This window comes from Schistocerca piceifrons, chromosome 4 (assembly GCF_021461385.2).
Source record: "Schistocerca piceifrons isolate TAMUIC-IGC-003096 chromosome 4, iqSchPice1.1, whole genome shotgun sequence".
Taxonomy (NCBI): domain Eukaryota; kingdom Metazoa; phylum Arthropoda; class Insecta; order Orthoptera; family Acrididae; genus Schistocerca; species Schistocerca piceifrons.
Window position 1 is genome coordinate 390,979,821 of NC_060141.1, and position 20,058 is coordinate 390,999,878.

The 20,058-nt window shown below is 40.0% G+C and overlaps 1 protein-coding gene across 1 annotated transcript in view; it reads right to left on the minus strand.

Annotated features, from left to right (window-relative positions):
• LOC124795279 (helicase SKI2W) overlaps positions 1 to 20,058 on the minus strand; it is a 150,118-nt gene that overhangs the window by 93,200 nt on the left and 36,860 nt on the right. Inside the window, exons 9-11 of the mRNA XM_047259224.1 lie at positions 10,863 to 11,199; positions 8,466 to 8,576; positions 5,522 to 5,753 (exon numbers count right to left, since the gene is read on the minus strand). Coding sequence (XP_047115180.1) covers positions 5,522 to 5,753; positions 8,466 to 8,576; positions 10,863 to 11,199 — 680 coding nt within the window. The remainder of the gene's footprint in view (positions 1 to 5,521; positions 5,754 to 8,465; positions 8,577 to 10,862; positions 11,200 to 20,058) is intronic.

Sequence of the window (20,058 nt, forward strand, 5' to 3'; positions counted from 1 at the left end):
TCCCAGTTTACCTGACCTCAATCTTACTCAGTATATCTCAAAACCCCATCAAGTAAGATGGTGTGCCTGAAATGTAGCTTTGATCAATCTCCATGGGTTGCTGGTAGTTTAGTTTACATGGATTGCTGGTGATGGTTGAGCAGCATGGATACAGATGGCTTCCCAATGTCTTTGTTGTCTCGGAGTCCATGTCACAATGCATTGTACTCATCATCAAAGTGAAATGGGGTGCTGCAGGGTTCTGAGTCTATGTGTATAAATCAGTTGCTTGCGAGTGTGCTATTAGATAAAGGAAGGTCTCAGGTCAACCTATCCTTAAATGGAATTATTGTTGTTGTGGTCTTCAATCCAAAGATTGGTTTGATGCAGCTCTCCATGCTCCTCTATCCTGTGCAAGCCTCATCATTTCTGACTAACTACTGCAACTTACAGCCTTCTGAATCTGCTTACTGTATTCATCTCTTGGTCTCCCTCTATGATTTTTATCCCTCACATTTCCTTCCCGTACTAAATTGGTGAGCTCTTGATGCCTCAGAATGTGTCCTACCACCCGATCCCTTCTTCTAGTCACTTGTGACACAAATTTCTTTTGTCTCCAACTCTATTCAGTAACTCCTCATTAGTTACACGGTCTATCCAGTTAATCTTCAGAATTCTTCTGTAGCACCACATTTCAAAAGCTTCTATTCTCTTCTAGTCTAAACTGTTGATCATCCAAATTTCACTTTCATACTTTGCTAGACTCCAAACAAATACTTTCGGAAAAGACTTCCTAACACTTAAATCTATAACTGATGTTCACAAATTTCTCTTTTTCAGAAATACTTTTGTTGCCAATGCATCTATATTTTCTATCCTATTTTCTTTGACCATCATCAGTAATTTTGCTGCCCAAATAGCAAAACTCGTCTACTATTTCAATTGTTTCATTTCCTAATCTAATGCTCTCAGCATCACCTGATTTAACTGAACTTCAGTCCATTATCCTTGTTTTGTCTTTGTTGGTGTTCATCTTCTATCCTCCTTTCAAGACACTGTCCATTCCGTTCAACTGCTCCTCCATGCCCTTCGCTGTCTCTGACCTCCCCCCATGAACCATTGACCTTGCCATTGATAGGGAGGCTTGTGTGCCTCAGGGATACAGATAGTCATACTATAGGTGCAACCACTTTGGAAGTGCAACCATAATGGAGGGGTATCTGTTGAGAGGCTAGACAAATGTGTCGTTTTTTAAGAGAGGCAGCAATCTTTTTAATAGTGCAGGGGTAACAGTCTGGATGATTGACTGATCTGGCCTTGTAACACATCAACAAAAATGGCCTTGCTGTGCTGGTGAAAGTACAGCCTTGGATAACACAAGAGGTACTGAATTTAATTGATAAAAGGAGAAAATATAAAAATGTAGTAAATGAAGCAGGTGAAAGGGAATATAAATGTCTAAATAATGAGACTCAAGGAAATACAAAACAGCTACCCAGGAACGGCTAGAGGACAAATGTAAGAATTTAGAAGCATATATCACGTGGGGAAAGATAGATGCTGCCTACAGGAAAATTAGAGGCACATTTGGAGAAAAAGGACCACCAGTATTAATATCAAGAGCTCAGATGGAAAGCCAGTCATAAGCAAAGAAGGGAAAGCAAAAAAGTGGAAGGAGTATATAGAGGATCTATACAAGGGTGACGTACTTTAGGGAAATATTATGGAAATGGAAGAAGATGTAGATGAAGATGTAATGGGAGATATGATACTGTGTAAAGAATTTTGCGTGGCACTGAAAAACCTAAGTTGAAACAAGGACCAGGGAGCAGACAACATTCCATTAGAATTGCTGATAGCCTTAGGAGAGCCAGCCATGACAATACTTTTCCATCTGATGAGCAAGATGTATGAGACAGGCGAAATACCCTCAGACTTCAAGACCAGAATAATTCCAATTTCAATGAAAGCAGGCGCAGACAGATGTGAAAATTACCGAACCCTATCAGTTTAATAAGTCATGGTTGCAAAATACTATCATGAAGTCTTTACAGAAGAATGAAAAATTGATAGAAGATAACCTCAGGGAAGATAAATTTGGATTCCGCAGAATTATAGAAACACATGAAGCAATACTGACCCTATGGCTTGTCACAGAAGATAGGTTACAGAAAAGCAAACAAACTTTTGTAGCATTTATAGACTTAGAGAAAGCATTTGATAGTGTTGACTGAAATACTCTCTTTCAAATTCTAAAGGTGGCAGGGGTAAAATACAGGGATCAAAAGGCTATTTACGCTTTGTGGGGAAATCAGATGGCAGTTATAAAAGTCAAGGGGCATGAATGGGAAACAGTGGTTCAGAAGGGAGCAAGGCAGGGTTGTAGTCTATCCCTGATACATTATTAAACCTGTATATTGAGCAAGCAATAAAGGGCACAAAAGAAAAATTTGGAGTAGGAATTAAAGTCCAGGGAGAAAAACAAAAAAACTGAGGTTTGGCAATGACACAGTAATTCTGTCACAAACAGTGAAGGACTTGAACATGAAATTATTTTTCTGATAATTTTGTGCCATGCTGAGCTGGTGACCTGTGACCTCCTTCAGAGAGCCATATCAGCATTTTTATGCAACTGTTTAAAGGAGTAGTGTTTGTTTCCTTGGCAACAGTTTTTTTGGTGTTTGAAGAATATTTGTACATATGTATATTATGTAGATATGTATTATTTATTGTGTGTCTGTTTGCATTTTCACTCCAGAGTGAGAATCCACAATGCACTTGCAGCTACACTTTACATGCCATCTTACATTGTTTGGTGAAGGGTACATTGGGTAACACTAGCATTTCCCTCCTACCTTGCTTGTTCTATTTGAAAATGATGTACAGAAATGAATGACTGTTTATGAGCCTTGGTATGAGTCTGAATTTATCTGATTTTACTACCATGATCATTGCACACAATACATGCAGTGGGAAGGGCATTTTTGGAATTGTGACAGTAATCCACTTTATGAGGTTGAACACCTCTCTTTTGACACCTGCCATTGGAGTTAGATGAGCAATTCTGCGATATTCTTGAGTTTACTAAATGAAACTAATGATGATACCTGCTGAACTTCTTTCAATCTTCTCCATTTCGTCTATTAAATTTTACCCATTAAGGGTCTCAGTCTGCTGAGCAAGGTTCAAGAATCAGTTGAATGAGGTTTCTGTAAGCTCTTTCATTGGTGAATGATAGTTTTTTTGTTCCTGTGTCTCAGTGCTTTTAGCTAACAATTAATACTTTATATATGTTCACAATTATACTTTTTTCATGTAAATCTTTACCTTGTGTACATCTTTCTACTTGTCACTTTTCCAGCAGCTTGCATATAAAGTCTCCTAAGAGTAAATGGCTGTGATGAATGTGTGTGGAGTCTATCTTGGCGAAAATGCTAGAAGATGACGGAAAGAGAAGAACTTGGAGCTGGCACACAGACTACTCCTTTGGAAGAGGATCTAAGTGTCTGCCTAGAAACAAACAAAGCTCCACAATGCTGGAAATATGTGAAGATAAGTTTAAAATATTACCGAATTACTTGAGAGCAATGGAAAAGCCCCAGAGGGAGCTTTCCACTGCAGAAATTTTTTGTACTGGAAAGTATATTCAGTTTCTGCAAAAACTTCGAATTCAGTACCATAAATCTTCAGGGGTGGATCCAGCAAATCTCTCAGATTACAAAAACACAATCATTACTTCTATGGAAAAAATTTGAACATCACAGGGAAAAAAAAAAAAAATGTTTCTTCATTTTGTATGCCTACACATTTTCAGTGTCCTCAGCATGCCATTGAAAAAGTCTTCTTAAGATTCAAGTCACTAGTACAGAAAGCTGCTGATGAAATGCTAAAGAATTGTTCTCTGATAAAAAATTTATAACATTCCTATCTACTCTAGTTCTTTCTTTCGTGAAGAAATTTCTTCTACCAATCTGTTGAATGTGGCTTTCAGAACAAAATCATCATTCAATCTAAATAACTAAGGCATCAATAAACATTCTTGAAAAATAAATTCTTCCACTAGGATGTCTTCCAAGAGTTTCTTTGGACTTCAGCAGTGGCTATGTAATAGTTGCAGAGATTCCCTGCCACTCACCCCTTTCCATTTAAGTATGGACAGTGCGCCAAGCATTCTTGTTTCCAATAATGTCCGCTCACACATTTTACAATAAGAAAATCTGCTACTATGTACAGGACACATTACATATGATAGCAGAGGTTTACAATGCTAATAAATTAACTGGTGGATATTCAATCTTTTGATGACATTTTCACTGATAAATCAATCTTCCTTCTCTCAGATTTGTGCTGTGAATGTGCAATCAAAACATAAATTCCAGGTTCTCCTACGATAGTGTTAGACACACTCCAATTCTTTCCTTGTTGAACAGAGCTAGTAACAAATCTGCAAGAAAGTGACTTTACAAACAATGCTAGGAGTAAAGGCAACTGTTCACCATATAGCTGAAACATTGAGCAGATGACATATGCATAAACAAAATTGGAAAAGTGGCTGAGCTTTCAGACAATGTCCTCCTTTGCGCGCGCGCGCGCACACACACACACACATACACACACACACACACACACAAACACACACATGTGCGTGTGCGCGCGCGCCCACACACCCACCCCCCCCCCCCCCACACACACACACACACACACACACACACACACACACACACACACACACACACACGTACATTTTCTCGGCACTGGAGACTGACTAGGGTGAGGGGTTGTGTGTCAGGTGCAGAGGAGGAAGGTGATAGTCAGGAGGAGTGATTGGGTGAGGAAACAGTTGCAGATGGACCCACTCCAAAGGATTCGAACTAGCATGGTGCAAGGTGCACTCATCCTGGCACTGACAGGGAGTTGTGTAACACATATGATGAGTTGGGAGGGGCAGGGGTTAGAGAGGACAGTGGAAAGGAATGAATGTGGAGAATGTGTAGGTAACGGGGAGATGCGAGGGGCACAGAGACAGGGATGGAAGTGGGTGTGGGTGCGAGTGTGGGAAGGGGCTAGAGGAGACAGAAGCTAGGAGCCTCTGCAGTCTCCTCCTCCCTCTGCAAACCCCTCTCCCCCACTTCCCAACCAACTCCTCAACCTCATCATATATCACACGTAACTGATTCTGTCTGCTTCAGATTGAGCTCACAGATGTCACATTTGTGTCCTACTCCTTGCAAGCTGTCAGCCATCCTTCACAACCTTCCCCTTCCCACATCCTTCCTCCTCACATCCACTACACCAAACACAATCTTGCTCCACAGTTGGGACGTAGCAGTGGAATAATTTAGCTGTGTGTCTTTATTCCTTGCATTATTTATATTCCAGCATGGATTTTCTACATCACACCGACTTTAAAAATGATATTATTGCCTATAGCTAACCAGGAAACTTATATACAATATTTCTCAAATGGTCTGTTATAAATTTACTAATTACAGTGTGAACTTTAATATAAAAGGAACTGTCATACATAAGTCATACAACTTACCCAACATCATATTCTTAAGATTCATTTCTGTAGGAACATCAGTTTTGCAAATTATGATCACAGTTCCTGTAGCATCAAGACCTCTTCGGCCGGCCCTTCCTGCCATCTGAATATATTCAGCTGGTTGGAGATCCCTTGACTCTTTACCATCAAATTTGCGAATGGCATCAAATACCACAGTACGTGCAGGCATATTCACACCCATTGCAAATGTTTCAGTAGCAAATAGTAACTGCAAAAACATAAATCATATGTCAGAAAAAGAGTGCCATATTTCAAACTATTAAGGAGTTTGTGAACAGACGATTATAAAAATTGAAGGACACTGTAATGGTTCCACCTCAGCTGTTGTTTACATCCATTTACTTTATTTTCACCTGATACGCCAATTTTGGCTGTATATGCTAACAAGTCATAATTTGTCCAATTACTTAGCAGTAGACATGGCAGTTTTGAAAGAGAGCACATATACTTGCAAGTGCCAAATTTAAAACAGAATGTTGACTGAATACAGTAAAGGACACAACACACACTTCTATCAACCAAAATAAGATTATCTTTCTCTGGCAATGCAGTTCATTTATGTGTTTTCTTGTAATTTTCTCCACTTACTACAGCAACAATCTGTACTATCCTACACAGAAATCAATCAGTATCTCAAGCAGTCTGTTTCTGCAGTCTCAACTACATGCAGGCTGTAAACACAGAACATCTGCAACTGTATGGTTGTCTTCAAATCTCTTATCATCCAGAATGCATTAACATGACACAAATGCTGACAATCCCAGGTGGCATGGGCAAATGATGATAGAGAAAAATAATAATATCTGATGGGTCATTCCATACTTTACTTACAACAAAGATGTAGCTTAGTAGGAACTCATTTAAATAATGGAAAGTCCAGGATGACAAAACAATATTCTACTTCCAAAGAAGGCCTTTTGTCTGAAAGCCTAAATGTTTAGTAGTCTTTTCGTTGCGTCTGTATGCACGTCAATGCAACGTGTGTGTGTGTGTGTGTGTGTGTGTGTGTGGTGAGGGGGGGGGGGGATGTTTTATGCAAACTACTGCATCCTATGATAAAGATGCTTTGCCCCATGAAATAATGCTTTCTTTTGAGATGGAAATGCTTAGATTTACACTAGTAGCTCTGTTTTGATGATATTTGGCAAACACAGAAACAAATATTTCCTTCACTCTATTCTTTCTCTGAACTTTTAACATTACCTAGGATCTGTGGCCACATAGAATAGAAAATGAACGGCATATTTCCTCTCTCATCATTGTAAACAGTACTATTTGATGAAAAGGTTGGCAAATGGTATAAAATACCTCTCTAAAAATTTTACAAGTTGTGTATATCTATTATATGGCCAATTACAGTCGTAAAATTGGCTACAGATGATCCAGTGCCATAATACTTGTATTATTCTTTCAGATGTTTACTTTAATTTGATAATCATTTGTATATTGTAACTGAGACAAAAATTATAATAGTTAATATTATGAAAATGAAAAATTGCTAATCACCATCTACATGAGATGCTGAGTTGCAGAAAGACACAACAGAAAGACTGCCATACATGTCGAGCTGCTGGTCAAAAGTCCTTTTTCTTAAGTACGTACACACACACACACACACACACACACACACACACACACACACACACACACACAAGACTAAGACCCACCCACCCACCCACTTTCTCTGGCTACTAGCTGTGACAGTAGTCATTCGTGTGTGTGTGTGTGTGTGTGTGTGTGTGTGTGTGTGTTTGTTATCAGATTTAGAAAAAGGCCTTTTGGCCAGAAGCTCAACATGTGTAAGTGTCTTCATCATATCTGTCTGCGACTCAGCATCTTCGCTATATGGTGAGTACCAATCTCCCGTTTTCAGAACATGGCCATTATTCCATCCTGGAATTTCTATTGTTTGACAATAAATAGATATACAGCCACATGACTAATGGTGTAGAGAAGTCATCATCTTGGCTGTTAACTGCAAACTCTTCATCAAAATTACAATGGCTCCATATGGATGTAACATTTTAATAATCTGTACTTTTCACAAATGTGTGAAAGACAGTCAGTCACAACTGAAGTTTCAGCCAGTAACAGTGTGTAATCATTGTGATTTCATCTGTTTAGTAACTGATCATTTGCCTTTCCTCACAGTACTTGCTTCACTATTCTACGTATTAAATTAATTTGTATTTACAGAAAGTCAAATATAAAAGATCACAAATTAACATGGTCTACATGCAGTAAATAATGTCTATCAACCAAAATTAAATTAAATACTGAAAGACAGTGGTTCAACCAGAGGTAACATATGGAAGTGAAACTATTTCCTAAGTCACTCAGAAAAACAGAATCGACAAAATCCTAAAAAGAGAGAGAAGAATAACTAGAAAATGCATAAATAATAAATATCAAAAAGATAAACAGTGGCAGGTAGTGCCAAATGAAGTGGTGCACTGTGAATAGGGGCCAACTACTGATACTATACAGAAGAGAAGGATCTCTTTTTTTTCTTTTTCTTCTTTTTTTTTGGTCACATTTTGAGGACACCAGAACCCAAATTACCAAGAAAAATTGTAGAGATACTTTGGAACATGAAGCAACAAGTAGCATGGAATAAGGAAATCAGGGAGAATAAGAAAGAGCTAGGATTAACCCTGAATAATTTTCAAAACAAAACAAAAAATTTAAAGCAACTGAAAAACATAAAAAAAAACAGAAGCAATGAAAAGATATTGGGTAATATGGAAAGAAAACTTAATTAAGAAGATAACCAGAAAGTGACTGGCTGAAATAGTCCAATGGTGCCATAAAAAAAGGAAGAAAAGGAAGAAGAAGAAAAAAAGAAGAGGAAGAAGAAAGGAAATTTTCTTTAAAAACATATAAAAGCACAAAATACTATTGCTCTGTATTATCATTGTACCTTCACTAACTCCTTTTGAAACAACATTTCCACAATTTCTTTCAGGATGGGCAAAATTCCACTGTGGTGAATACCTATGCCTCTTTGCAGTAATTCTTGCATTTTCACAACCTGAAATGGAAAATTAGATATTTTTAACACTGTGATTTCTCTACTCTGAAATAAATGTGCTGTAATATTATAGTAGTGTAATAAAAAGGAAGTAACTGTTTGCATGACTTCTTGATTTCAGTAACAACAAAAAATGGAATGTGAAAGAAAATAATATAAACATTTTTAAAATGTTTTGCACTGCCTACGCATCTTGAACTTGTCTTGGCCTAGATTCAAAGAAATTATGGAATGAAAGAATAAGCTACACAGAAAAAAATCATAAAAATAATAAGTTGCTGCACAATAAAATGGAACAATAATCGAAATTAAAGCATTCTATTAAAAACTGCACATCTTTTACACACTTGTTAAATCAAAATCTACAGCTGGGTAAAATTCAATACAAAGTTGCTCCAGCTTGTGCACTGTAACATGCTTGGAACCTCTTTGGCATGCTGCCCATAAGGTGGATGAGATGTTGCTGTCCAAGCCTGTCCCATTGTCAATGGCAGCTGTTCTAAGGTCATCCAGTGTGTGAGGACAGTTCCTGTGACAATGCACTTCAAGTTTCAAATGGTCCTAGATATGTTCAGCCATGTCAATGTCAAGATTTTGCAGGCCATTTCTCTCATTTGATTACTACCTCCAAGATGCTTACGATATAGGCTGCTTGTGCATCATTGCCTTTAAAGATGAACCCATTACCAGATAGTTGGCTGTAGGAGTGGACAATTGTTTAGGGCTGTGTTTCACAACAGTTTTTTCTTTGGGGCTCACCAAAATATGTTTCAAACTTTTGCGAGTCCCTAAATGTGATTTTTTAGCTAGATGCAAAAAAGCAAATGCCTAAAGTACATACCCTTTTATTATTATTATTATTATTATTATTATATTATTATGTTTATAATCACATACAATGATGGGCGATTTCTTGCAAATTGGGCTACTCCGAGAATTGATGTGGTGACAAATCTTTTATATTCTAGATATTTTATTTGTGGCAAAAAAGGAAGACATTAAATATCTCAAGGCACACCAATATGTGGTTGAGAAATGCTGTTTTAGGGGATCCTGTCATACCACTGCACAGTCCTCACATTATTCTCGAAAGTGGCAAGAAGCGCTAACATCTGTACACAATACCACTTCAATAAATGACTGAGTCATCTCTGTGTTGAAGCTGTGGAACTACAGGTCTGAGAAATGTATTGGTCACCTGGTCACCTCCACAATCTCATATGATCATCAGATGTCAGGCAACCCCAGCACTTGTTGGTGAAGAGCACCTGACACAACTCAACCAGGTTCCATTCCGAGTGCATCCTTATTTATCTTTTTTGCGTGCCACAATACTGTGGAATTTGCATTTTTGTTTGTAATGGACCAATTGATCATGTGAAGATGGTTGTATACCATATGGGTTGATATAGCTCTTACAGTTGCAGTTCCGTTGCATTCTCCTTGGGATACGTAAGAGTGACAATTTGTAGGTCGTGAGCACCAACTGAGGTTGTTGACTATGGATGACTATTATGAGCCAGGTCTTTAATATTTTGTGTCATATGATAGCAATGTTCAAATGACATTGGTGTGAGTGCATGCCAATCTGTCCCATGTTGACACTCCTTTTTTTCCATGGAGTTACAATGCACACACAGTCTAAGCTTGAAGTGAGCCCTTCAAGGCATTCTGAAAGAACTAAAAGTGTACACAAGCAGCAGTGTCCTGTTCACGACAGAAGATACAGTGTGCTCTATGGGACTGCACTGAGAATGAAGATGTGGGGACGCAAATAGTTGATGATTACAACAAAAAGTGTGAAATGTCTTCGCTTTGACTGATATACTTACTCTGGAGTACTTTCCATTTCCTGCCTTGTCTGTGTGTACTTACTTGCTTAAGATGAATGTCTTCTGTGTGTTACCAATATGAAAAGAATTTTTTTGTTAACACAGTTCTGATTTAAGTGTGGAACGTAGTTCTCACAAAGACATATTTTTACTCCTATACCCAGGTTGTGGCTTGTAGCTTTTTTCTGTCATCAAAAGGATGCTGAGAAAGATTTAACCGATTTTTATAAATGTAAAACACATGGAAGTCATGAGAGTGGTGTAAAGCTATTTTGAGCAGGTTAGTACAGCTGTTAGGAAATGCTGGAATAGATGTAGTGGAATGAACGGTGGTGGTGGTGTTGGAGGTGGTGGTGATGGTGGTGGTGGGATGGATGGGGGGATGAGGAAGAGGCAGATCTAGAGCAAAGTCCTTGGTGTAGTGAGAAAATAACATTTTATAATAGATTCACACCTGTGGCAAAATCCGGTCTGGTTCCTTCAGTTTCTGCAAACATTTCTGGAAGAACTGTGATATTTTCCACTTTTCTTTCTCAGTTGTGAAATCTATGCCTTTAAGGTTCTCAGCATTGGTATCACATCGCTTTCGAGACAAAGTAAATGCAATAACAGGTAATTTCTTCTCTTTCTCAAGGTTCTGTAGTAAGTTCACCCATAACGTAGTTTCTTGGTTGAATGTAAGTCGGTATCGAAGTTGCCCACGGGGAGGTGGGGCATTCTGTTGCTTGCCACCACGGCCCTTTGCTGCTGGTTGTGCGGGGGGCTTCATTGCTTCCACTGCATGATAATACCTGTAATGGTGCACAGACTGAATGAAACCATACTTACATACAATGAAATGACACAAGACAGACAGTCACTATAAAATAAGAGTTGACTGAATGAGAGCTTACGAAAGCAATGTAATAAGAAACCTTGCAGGAGAAAATTTTTTAACCAAACAAACACTGCTTTTTGGCCTGTTTCACAATTTTATAACTAATGTTACTGCACAACCAAGGTTTCAGGTCATAAGCCCATTTTCAAGTAAATTACTGATTCCCATGCACAGATAAACATGGCGACAAGGCAAAGATAATCATCTTAAGATAACGATCCCTAGCTTAATGTAAAATTACACCAGGGACGATTTTTATTAAATTACATACGTTATTACACAATTCAGAAATTACACTTACATGACAGGACTAAAGTTGTGCATGAGTCAAGAACTTTTTAATTATGATCGACTGGAGCACAAAGCTTTCTTTGCTTCTATCGTGGGATTGTGATCTCATCTAACAGAGGTGAATAATTGAATTGGGTTTGCTTGTTTAATAATTGTGGGGATGTACAATTTCTAAAATTTCTAATTGGTTGAGTGTAAGAGTTGTACATCTATTACGTATTTGTGGTTATTGTCCAGGCAATGTTTTGCAAAGGCTGAATCAGGCTTCTTCAATCTCCAGTTTCTGTGGTGTTCTTTAAGCCTGGTGCAGATTAATCTCCCTGTCTGTCCATTAAATTCACATGGATGAAGCACGTGAGTAAGCTGCATATGTACTAGTTTCTGGTGCATACTCACATTATTAGGAACTCTATATCAATGCAACATTTCTTGTTTAATCTATAGTTTTTCTGCTGCCTTCTTCACATCTCTTTGGGAAGCTGATGTTTCTTTGATCTTGATGGTAGCAGTTTACTCACTTGCTTCATCCATGTGAATTTATGTGGTTGGGCAATACTCTTCAAACAGTTTCAAACATCATTAATAATATCTTTCTTCGTATAAAGAAGAAGTTAGAACAGTTATTATCAGTGAAGGAGAGAATCTTAACCCCAAAAATGACAATCCACTTTGCAGATAGAATTGTTAATTTATCAACATTAACCCTTTCAGAATCAGAAGAAAAGTTATTATCATAAGGTCACAAATACGCCCCAGATATGATAACAAAACCTCAAGTGTTAGACCATCTAAGGGCATATCTGGAACTAGCCCTACAGAAAGAAACAGTAATGAAAGTGCAATGTTTAGAAGCACTCAAGCGGGCACAGAAACAAAAACAACAAGAAGCACAATATCGAAAGAACAATGAGTTCTTAATCACGAAGGAAGTTAAAACTAGGATTGAAAACAGTAATGCAATTGTGACTAGGGCAGACAAAGGAGGGACTGTAGTGCTGTTAAATAAAACAGATTATCCAGAATGAAATTCTCACACTGCAGTGGAGTATGCACCGATATGGAACTTCCTGGCAGATTTAAACTGTGTGTCGGACCGAGACTCAAACTCAGGACCCTTGCCTTTTGCGGGCAAGGGCTCTACCAACTGAATTACCCAAGCACATCTCACGCCCCGTCCTCACAAATTCAATTCTGCCAGTATCTCATCTCCTACCTTCCAAACTTCACGTAAGCTCACCTGCGAACCTAGCAGAACTAGCACTCCTGGAAGAAAGGATATTGTGGAGACATAGCTTAGCCACAACCTGGAGGATGGTTCCAGAATGAAATTTTCACTCTGCAGCAAAGTGTGTGCTGATATGAAACTTCCTGGCAGGTTGAAACTGTGTGCTGGACTGAAACTTGAATTTGGGACCCTTGCCTCCTTTCTTCCAGGTGTGCTAGAGTTCTGCTAGGCTCGCAGGTGAGCTTCTGTGAAGTTTGGAAGGTAGGAGATGAGATACTGGAAGAATTGAATCTGTGAGGATGGGGCATGAGACGTGCTTGGGTAGTTCAGTTGGTAGAGTACTAGCACACAAAAGACAAAGGTTCCGAGTTCGAGTCTCAGTCCGGCACACAGTTTCAATCTGCCAAGAGGTTTCGAAACAGATTATACAAGCAAAGTTGACGGTTTTTTCCGATCAGTGCAGCTACAAAAACTACAGAGAGACTCAACAGCTGGTTACAATGATCCGCCTACGCGGGTAGTAAACAAATGCTCCAACATCTTTCACGAGCATTCTGCAAATGAACCCACGGGCATCACAGCTGTATGGTTTACTGAAGCTCCACAAACGAGAACTGCCAATCCGTCCTGTGGTATCTGCAATGCAAGGTCCAGTATACAAGATCGCCAGGAGCAGCAACACCATCTTGAAGAAGAAACTGAACTTCAAAGGGAAATATAGCATTAAGAACAGTTTAGATTTAGTTAACAAGTTAACTGATGTTAAGGTTCCAACAAATGCGAAATTAGTCTCTCTTGATGTGCATAGCTTATTCACATGTATTCCAGTGAAAGAGTGTGTAGATATTTTGTCACAATCATTGTAATCACACAACATTAATCTAGAGGAGCAGTTGGGCATTATTAGTACAGTGGAACGTTGTTTAAATCAAAATTATTTCTGTTTTCAAGGGAGCTGTTATCAGCAAGCAGATGGTCTGGCAACGGGGTCACCTTGATATCCCTTAGTAGCAGAAATGTTCATGGGCAAGTGGGAGACTGATTTTCTGAAGAGAGAACCACTGACAAAACACATTGTGTATTGGTACAGATATTTACATCTACATCAACATGACTACTCTGCAATTCACATTTAAGTGCTTGGCAGACGGTTCATCGAACCACAATCATACTATCTCTCTACCATTCCACTCCCGAACAGCGCGCAGGAAAAACGAACACCTAAACCTTTCTGTTCGAGCTCTGATTTCTCTTATTTTATTTTGATGATCATTCCTACCTATGTAGGTCGGGCTCAACAAAATATTTTCACATTCGGAAGAGAAAGTTGGTGACTGAAATTTGGTAAATAGATCTTGCCACGACGAAAAATGTCTTTGCTTTAATGACTTCCATCCCAACTCGCGTATCATATCTGCCACACTCTCTCCCCTATTACGTGATAATACAAAATGAGCTGCCCTTTTTTGCACCCTTTTGACGTCCTCCGTCAATCCCACCTGGTAAGGATCCCACACCGCGCAGCAATATTCTAACAGAGGACGAACGAGCATAGTGTAAACTGTCTCTTTAGTGGACTTGTTGCATCTTCTAAGTGTCCTGCCAATGAAATGCAACCTTTGGCTCGCCTTCCCCACAATATTATCTACGTGGTCTTTCCAACTGGAGTTGTTCGTAATTTTTACACCCAGGGACTTGGTTGAATTGACAGCCTTGAGAATTGTACTATTTATCGAGTAATCGAATGCCAACGGATTTCTTTTGGAACTCGTGTGTATCACCTCACGCTTTTCGTTATTTAGCGTCAACTGCCACCTGCCACACCATACAGCAATCTTTTCTAAATCGCTTTGCAACTGATACTGGTCTTCGGATGACCTTACTAGACGGTTAATTACAGCATCATCTGCGAACAACCTAAGAGAACTGCTCAGATTGTCACCCAGGTCATTTATATAGATCAGGAACAGCAGAGGTCCCAGGATGCTTCCCTGGGGAACACCTGATATGACTTCAGTTTTACTCGATTATTTGCCGTCTATTACTACGAACTGCGACCTTCCTGACAGGAAATCATGAATCCAGTCGCACAACTGAGATGATACCCCATAGGCCCGCAGCTTGATTAGAAGTCGCTTGTGAGGAACGGTGTCAAAAGCTTTCCGGAAATCTAGAAATATGGAATCAACTTGAGAGCCCCTGTCGATAGTGGCCATTACTTCGTGCGAATAAAGAGCTAGCTGTGTTGCACAAGAACGATGTTTTCTGAAACCATGCTGATTACGTATCAATAGATCGTTCCCTTCGAGGTGATTCATAATGTTTGAATACAGTATATGCTCCAAAACCCTACTGCAAACCGACGTCAATGATATAGGTCTGTAGTTCGATGGATTACTCCTACTACCCTTCTTAAACACTGGTGCGACCTGCGCAATTTTCCCACCTGTAGGTACAGATCTATTGGTGAGCGAGCGGTTGTATATGATTGCTAAGTAGGGAGCTATTGTATCAGCGTAATCTGAAAGGAACCTAATCGGTATACAATCTGGACCTGAAGACTTGCCCGTATCAAGCGATTTGAGTTGCTTCGCAACCCCTAAGGTATCTACATCTAAGAAACTCATGCTAGCAGCTGTTCGTGTTTCAAATTCTGGAATATTCCATTCGTCTTCCCTGGTGAAGGAATTTCGGAAAACTGTGTTCAATAACTCCACTTTAGCGGCACAGTCGTCGGTAACAGTACCATCGGCAGTGCGCAGCGAAGGTATTGACTGCGTCTTGCCGCTTGTGTACTTTACATACGACCAGAATTTCTTCAGATTTTCTACCAAATTTCGAGACAATGTTTCATTGTGGAACCTATTAAAGGCATCTCACATTGAAGTCTGTGCCAAATTTCACGCGTCTGTAAATTTTAGCCAATCTTCGGGATTTCGCGTTCTTCTGAACTTCGCATGCTTTTTCCGTTGCCTCTGCAACAGCGTTCGGACCTGTTTTGTGTACCATGGGGGATCAGTTCCATCTCTTACCAATTTATGAGGTATGAATCTCTCAATTGCTGTTGCTACTATATCTTTGAATTTGAGCCACATCTCATCTACATTTGCATAGTCAGTTCGGAAGGAATGGAGATTGTCTCTTAGGAAGGCTTCTAGTGACACTTTATCTGCTTTTTTAAATAAAATTATTTTGCATTTGTTTCTGGTGGATTTGGAAGAAACGGTATTGAGCCTAGCTACAATGACCTTGTGATCACTAATCCCTGTATCGGTCATGATGCTCTCTATCAGCTCTTGATTGTTTGCGGCTAAGAGGTCAAGTGTGTTTTCGCGACCATTTACAATTCGCGTGGGTTCGTGGACTAACTGCTCGAAATAATTTTCGGAGAAAGCATTTAGGACAATCTCGGAAGATGTTTTCTGCCTACCACCAGTTTTGAACAAGTATTTTTGCCAACATATCGAGGGAAGGTTGAAGTCCCGACCAACTATAACCATACGAGTGAGGTATTTATTTGTTACGAGACTCAAATTTTCTCTGAACTGTTCAGCAGCTATATCATCGGAGTCTGGGGGTCGGTAGAAGGAGCCAATTATTAACTTAGTTCGGCTGTTAAGTATAACCTCCACCCATACCAATTTGCACGGAGTATCTACTTCAACTTCACTACAAGATAAACCACTACTGACAGACACAAACACTCCACCACCAATTCTGCCTAATCTATCTTTCCTGAACACCGTCTGAGACTTTGTAAAAATTTCTGCAGAACTTATTTCAGGCTTTAACCAGCTTTCTGTACCTATAACGATTTCAGCTTCTGTGCTTTCTATTAGCGCTTGAAGCTCAGGGACTTTCCCAGCACAACTACAACAATTTACAACCACAATTCCGACTGTTCCTTGATCCAAGCACATCCTGTATTTGCCATGCATCCTTTGAGATTGCAGCCCACCCCGTACTTTCCCGAGGCCTTCTAATCTAAAAAACCGCCCAGTCTACGCCACACAGCCTCCGCTACCCGTGTAGCCGCCAGCTGAGTGTAGTGAACTCCTGATCTATTCAGCAGAACCCGAAACCCCACCACCCTATGGCGCAAGTCAAGGAATCTGCAGCCAACATGGTATTTAGATGAGATTCTTTGTATGTGGAGAGGTTCCAGTAGACAACTCCACAAATTTGTGGAAAATATGAACCAGTGGCACATTAACATAAAGGTCAGCATGGAGTGGCATGAGCCCAGCATAAATTTCCTGGACATTAGCTTAAAGATAGAAGACAGTAACCGTGAACTTAAAATTTATCGAAAAGACTTCTTCACTGACACAATCATCCTACAACCTACAAACTGTCTCTTTTCTATCCCTATGTCTCAAGAAGACTGACCAGGAATTTAACACAATAAAAACAATAGACACAAGTAATGAATTTAACACCATCATCATTGATAATATTTTAGGTAAAAAGATGAAGAAGCAAGCCAGGTCCCTACCATCCCCAATGAAAAACACAGACAAACTGGAAAAGAAATGATACGGATTACCTTTTATAGGGAAAACGTCAAATAGCATAAGTAACATTTTGAAGGCAAAGGGTTTCTCTGTGTTCTTCTATGTCCCTCAGACAATAGGTAGTTGCTTGTTCAATGCAAAAGGCAAACAACCAGGGATAACAAAAAGTGGGGTTAATAAAATCACACACCATGACTATCAGTCTTGCTACATTGGACAAATGGGGAGGTCAATCAGCACCAGGCTTAAAGAACATCACCGAAGCTGGAGACTGAAGAAGCCTGACTCACCGTTTGTAGAACATTGCCTGAACAATAACCACAAATACATAATAGATGTACTACTCTTTCACATAGAGGAGAAGGGGGCTATACTCAACAAATTAGAAATTAAAAGACAGATGTGTACAGCCCCACACCTTTTATTAAACAAGTAAACCCAATTCCATTATTCATCTCTTTTAGATGAGATCACAACCCCCAGAATACAAACAAAACTTTGGGCCCCAGTCAATCGTAGTTAAAAAGTTCTTGGCTGATGCATAACTTCCAGCCCTGTCATGTTAATGTAATTGCTGAATGATGATAACGTATGTAATTTGTCAAAAATTGGTCACTGGTGTAATTTTACATTAAGCTATGGAACAATGCCTTAAGAAGTTGAGACAATTATCTTTGCCTTGTCATCATGTTTATCTGTGTATCATCATCTTTGGGAATCAGTAAAGTACTTCAGAATGTGCTTACAACCCGAAATGTAGGTTGTGCAGTAACATTAACAACAAAATTGTGAAACAAGGCAAAAAAGTGTCTGTTTAGTTAATTTAAATGTTTCACCAAGGACCCGCAGTTGATTCAATTAAAAAGAAAAACTTTTATCTGACCTCTTGAAAATACTTTGCAGCTGGAGGAGAATGGTGTCTGTATTAGCAAATAAGCAAAGTTCTTTCACATGTAGTTAATAAAAACTACTCCAGAATCCTGATGTTTGTCCTGTAGCTTTCAGTTTTTTTGCTAAAGCTGCCGTGGTGCGCACTGCCATGGCAATACAACGGGCAGCTACCGTTGCAGAATGAGCCGCACCTGCAACGTAGTTCCGGCGCGTTATGCCAGCCGGCAGAAGAGACGTTTCCCGCCAAACATGAAAGCAGCAGCGGAATACGCACACATGTGACCCTTTTTCCAACGCGGCTGATAATACGACGACATCACCATCCACCAATAGGGTATCACCAACAGCTGCCAATCCTCACGACAGAATCCGCAAAGGAAGACTAGAGCCGCCGGGTTAAATAGCCGTCAGGAAAGCAAACTGGTGTCTTTCGACCCGCCGCTAGGAGGAAACATTGTCGCAGCTGGATTGACCAAGTGCCATCTTCAATATGCCAGTCTTCGACCCGGAAGCGGCGCCCGCCTAACTCCTAGGCATCCGTGCGAGAGCATCGAGAGAGCACTATCAAAGAACGTAAAATCAGTTCAGTTATAAAAGTAAATTTTATTCAGGTTGTATATTTGTGTTTTGATACTAAATTTTTGGGACGGAGAAAAGCCCTTTTATTTTCCAAAGAAGGTTATCTGGTGTAAAATTAAGTGGTGTCCTGGCTACACCTAATAAATCAAATTTCATTATCATGTGGGTGTTGATCAGAGAATATAACAGTTGGCGACGAGGATAAAAGCTTGGTGCAATTTTCAGTATGGCGAATCTGGAGCCAGTCGACATGAGCCAGGCAGTGCTGACCCTGATACAGAATCTACAAACCACCAATGAGAGGCTAGTGCAAGAGATGCAGAGGTTGCTACGCGACAACAAACGAATGACACCTCCCTCATCGGCCGGCCCAATGCTGCCTCCTTTTCCAGTTTTCGACCATCAGGTAGAAACATGGAGCTGCTATATGGCCCGGTTGGAGCAACACTTCGCAGCATATGGAGTATCGGGTGAGACGCAGCAACGCGCTTTTCTATTGGCTCATGCAGGCCCTGCTATCTATCAACTTATAACGCAACTCCACCCACATGAGGATCCACCAAATTTGAGGTACGAGCGGATAAAGAACAGTTTAGCAGAGTACTTTGATGCAAAAATACATGTAGCGGCAGCTCGTCACATGTTTTTCAACTGTCATAAGGGGCAGCACGAAACTTACCAAGAACGGATAGCCCGGTTGCAAGGATTATCACGGGACTGTAAGTTTGCATGCAGCAATGTACGGTGTCAAAAGTCATATTCAGCATCTCTCGTGAGGGACATGATTCTGGTTCACGCACCAGATGAGTCGTTAAGACATGATCTACTTAAACTTAGAGACCCAAGCTTAGAAACTTGCCTACCCATCATTCGAGCCTTTGAGCAATCACAGTGCTCGGTTGGAGCCACACAGGAACCGGCATTAGTTTTTTCCAGTACATCAGTTCCCCCGCAACGAAGTAACAGGGTCACAATGACTAATGTTAGATGCAGGCCACAGTTAGAACAACGCAGACAGCCTCTCCCATCCTGCAAGTATTGTTTCATCAAGCACAACAGACAAGACTGCAGGTTTCGCAGAGTTCAACGCACAGCATGCGGATGTAAGGGTCACAAGGCAGAAGTCTGTCGTTCAACCGAAAAATGGATGTGGACCTCACGCAGGAGACTGCTTCAGACACAGGATCGGAACCACAGGCGGTCTCGATGGTCAAAGCACTGATGCCACCATCGCCTCACAAGATGTTCGTACAGGTCAAAGTTCATGATCAAG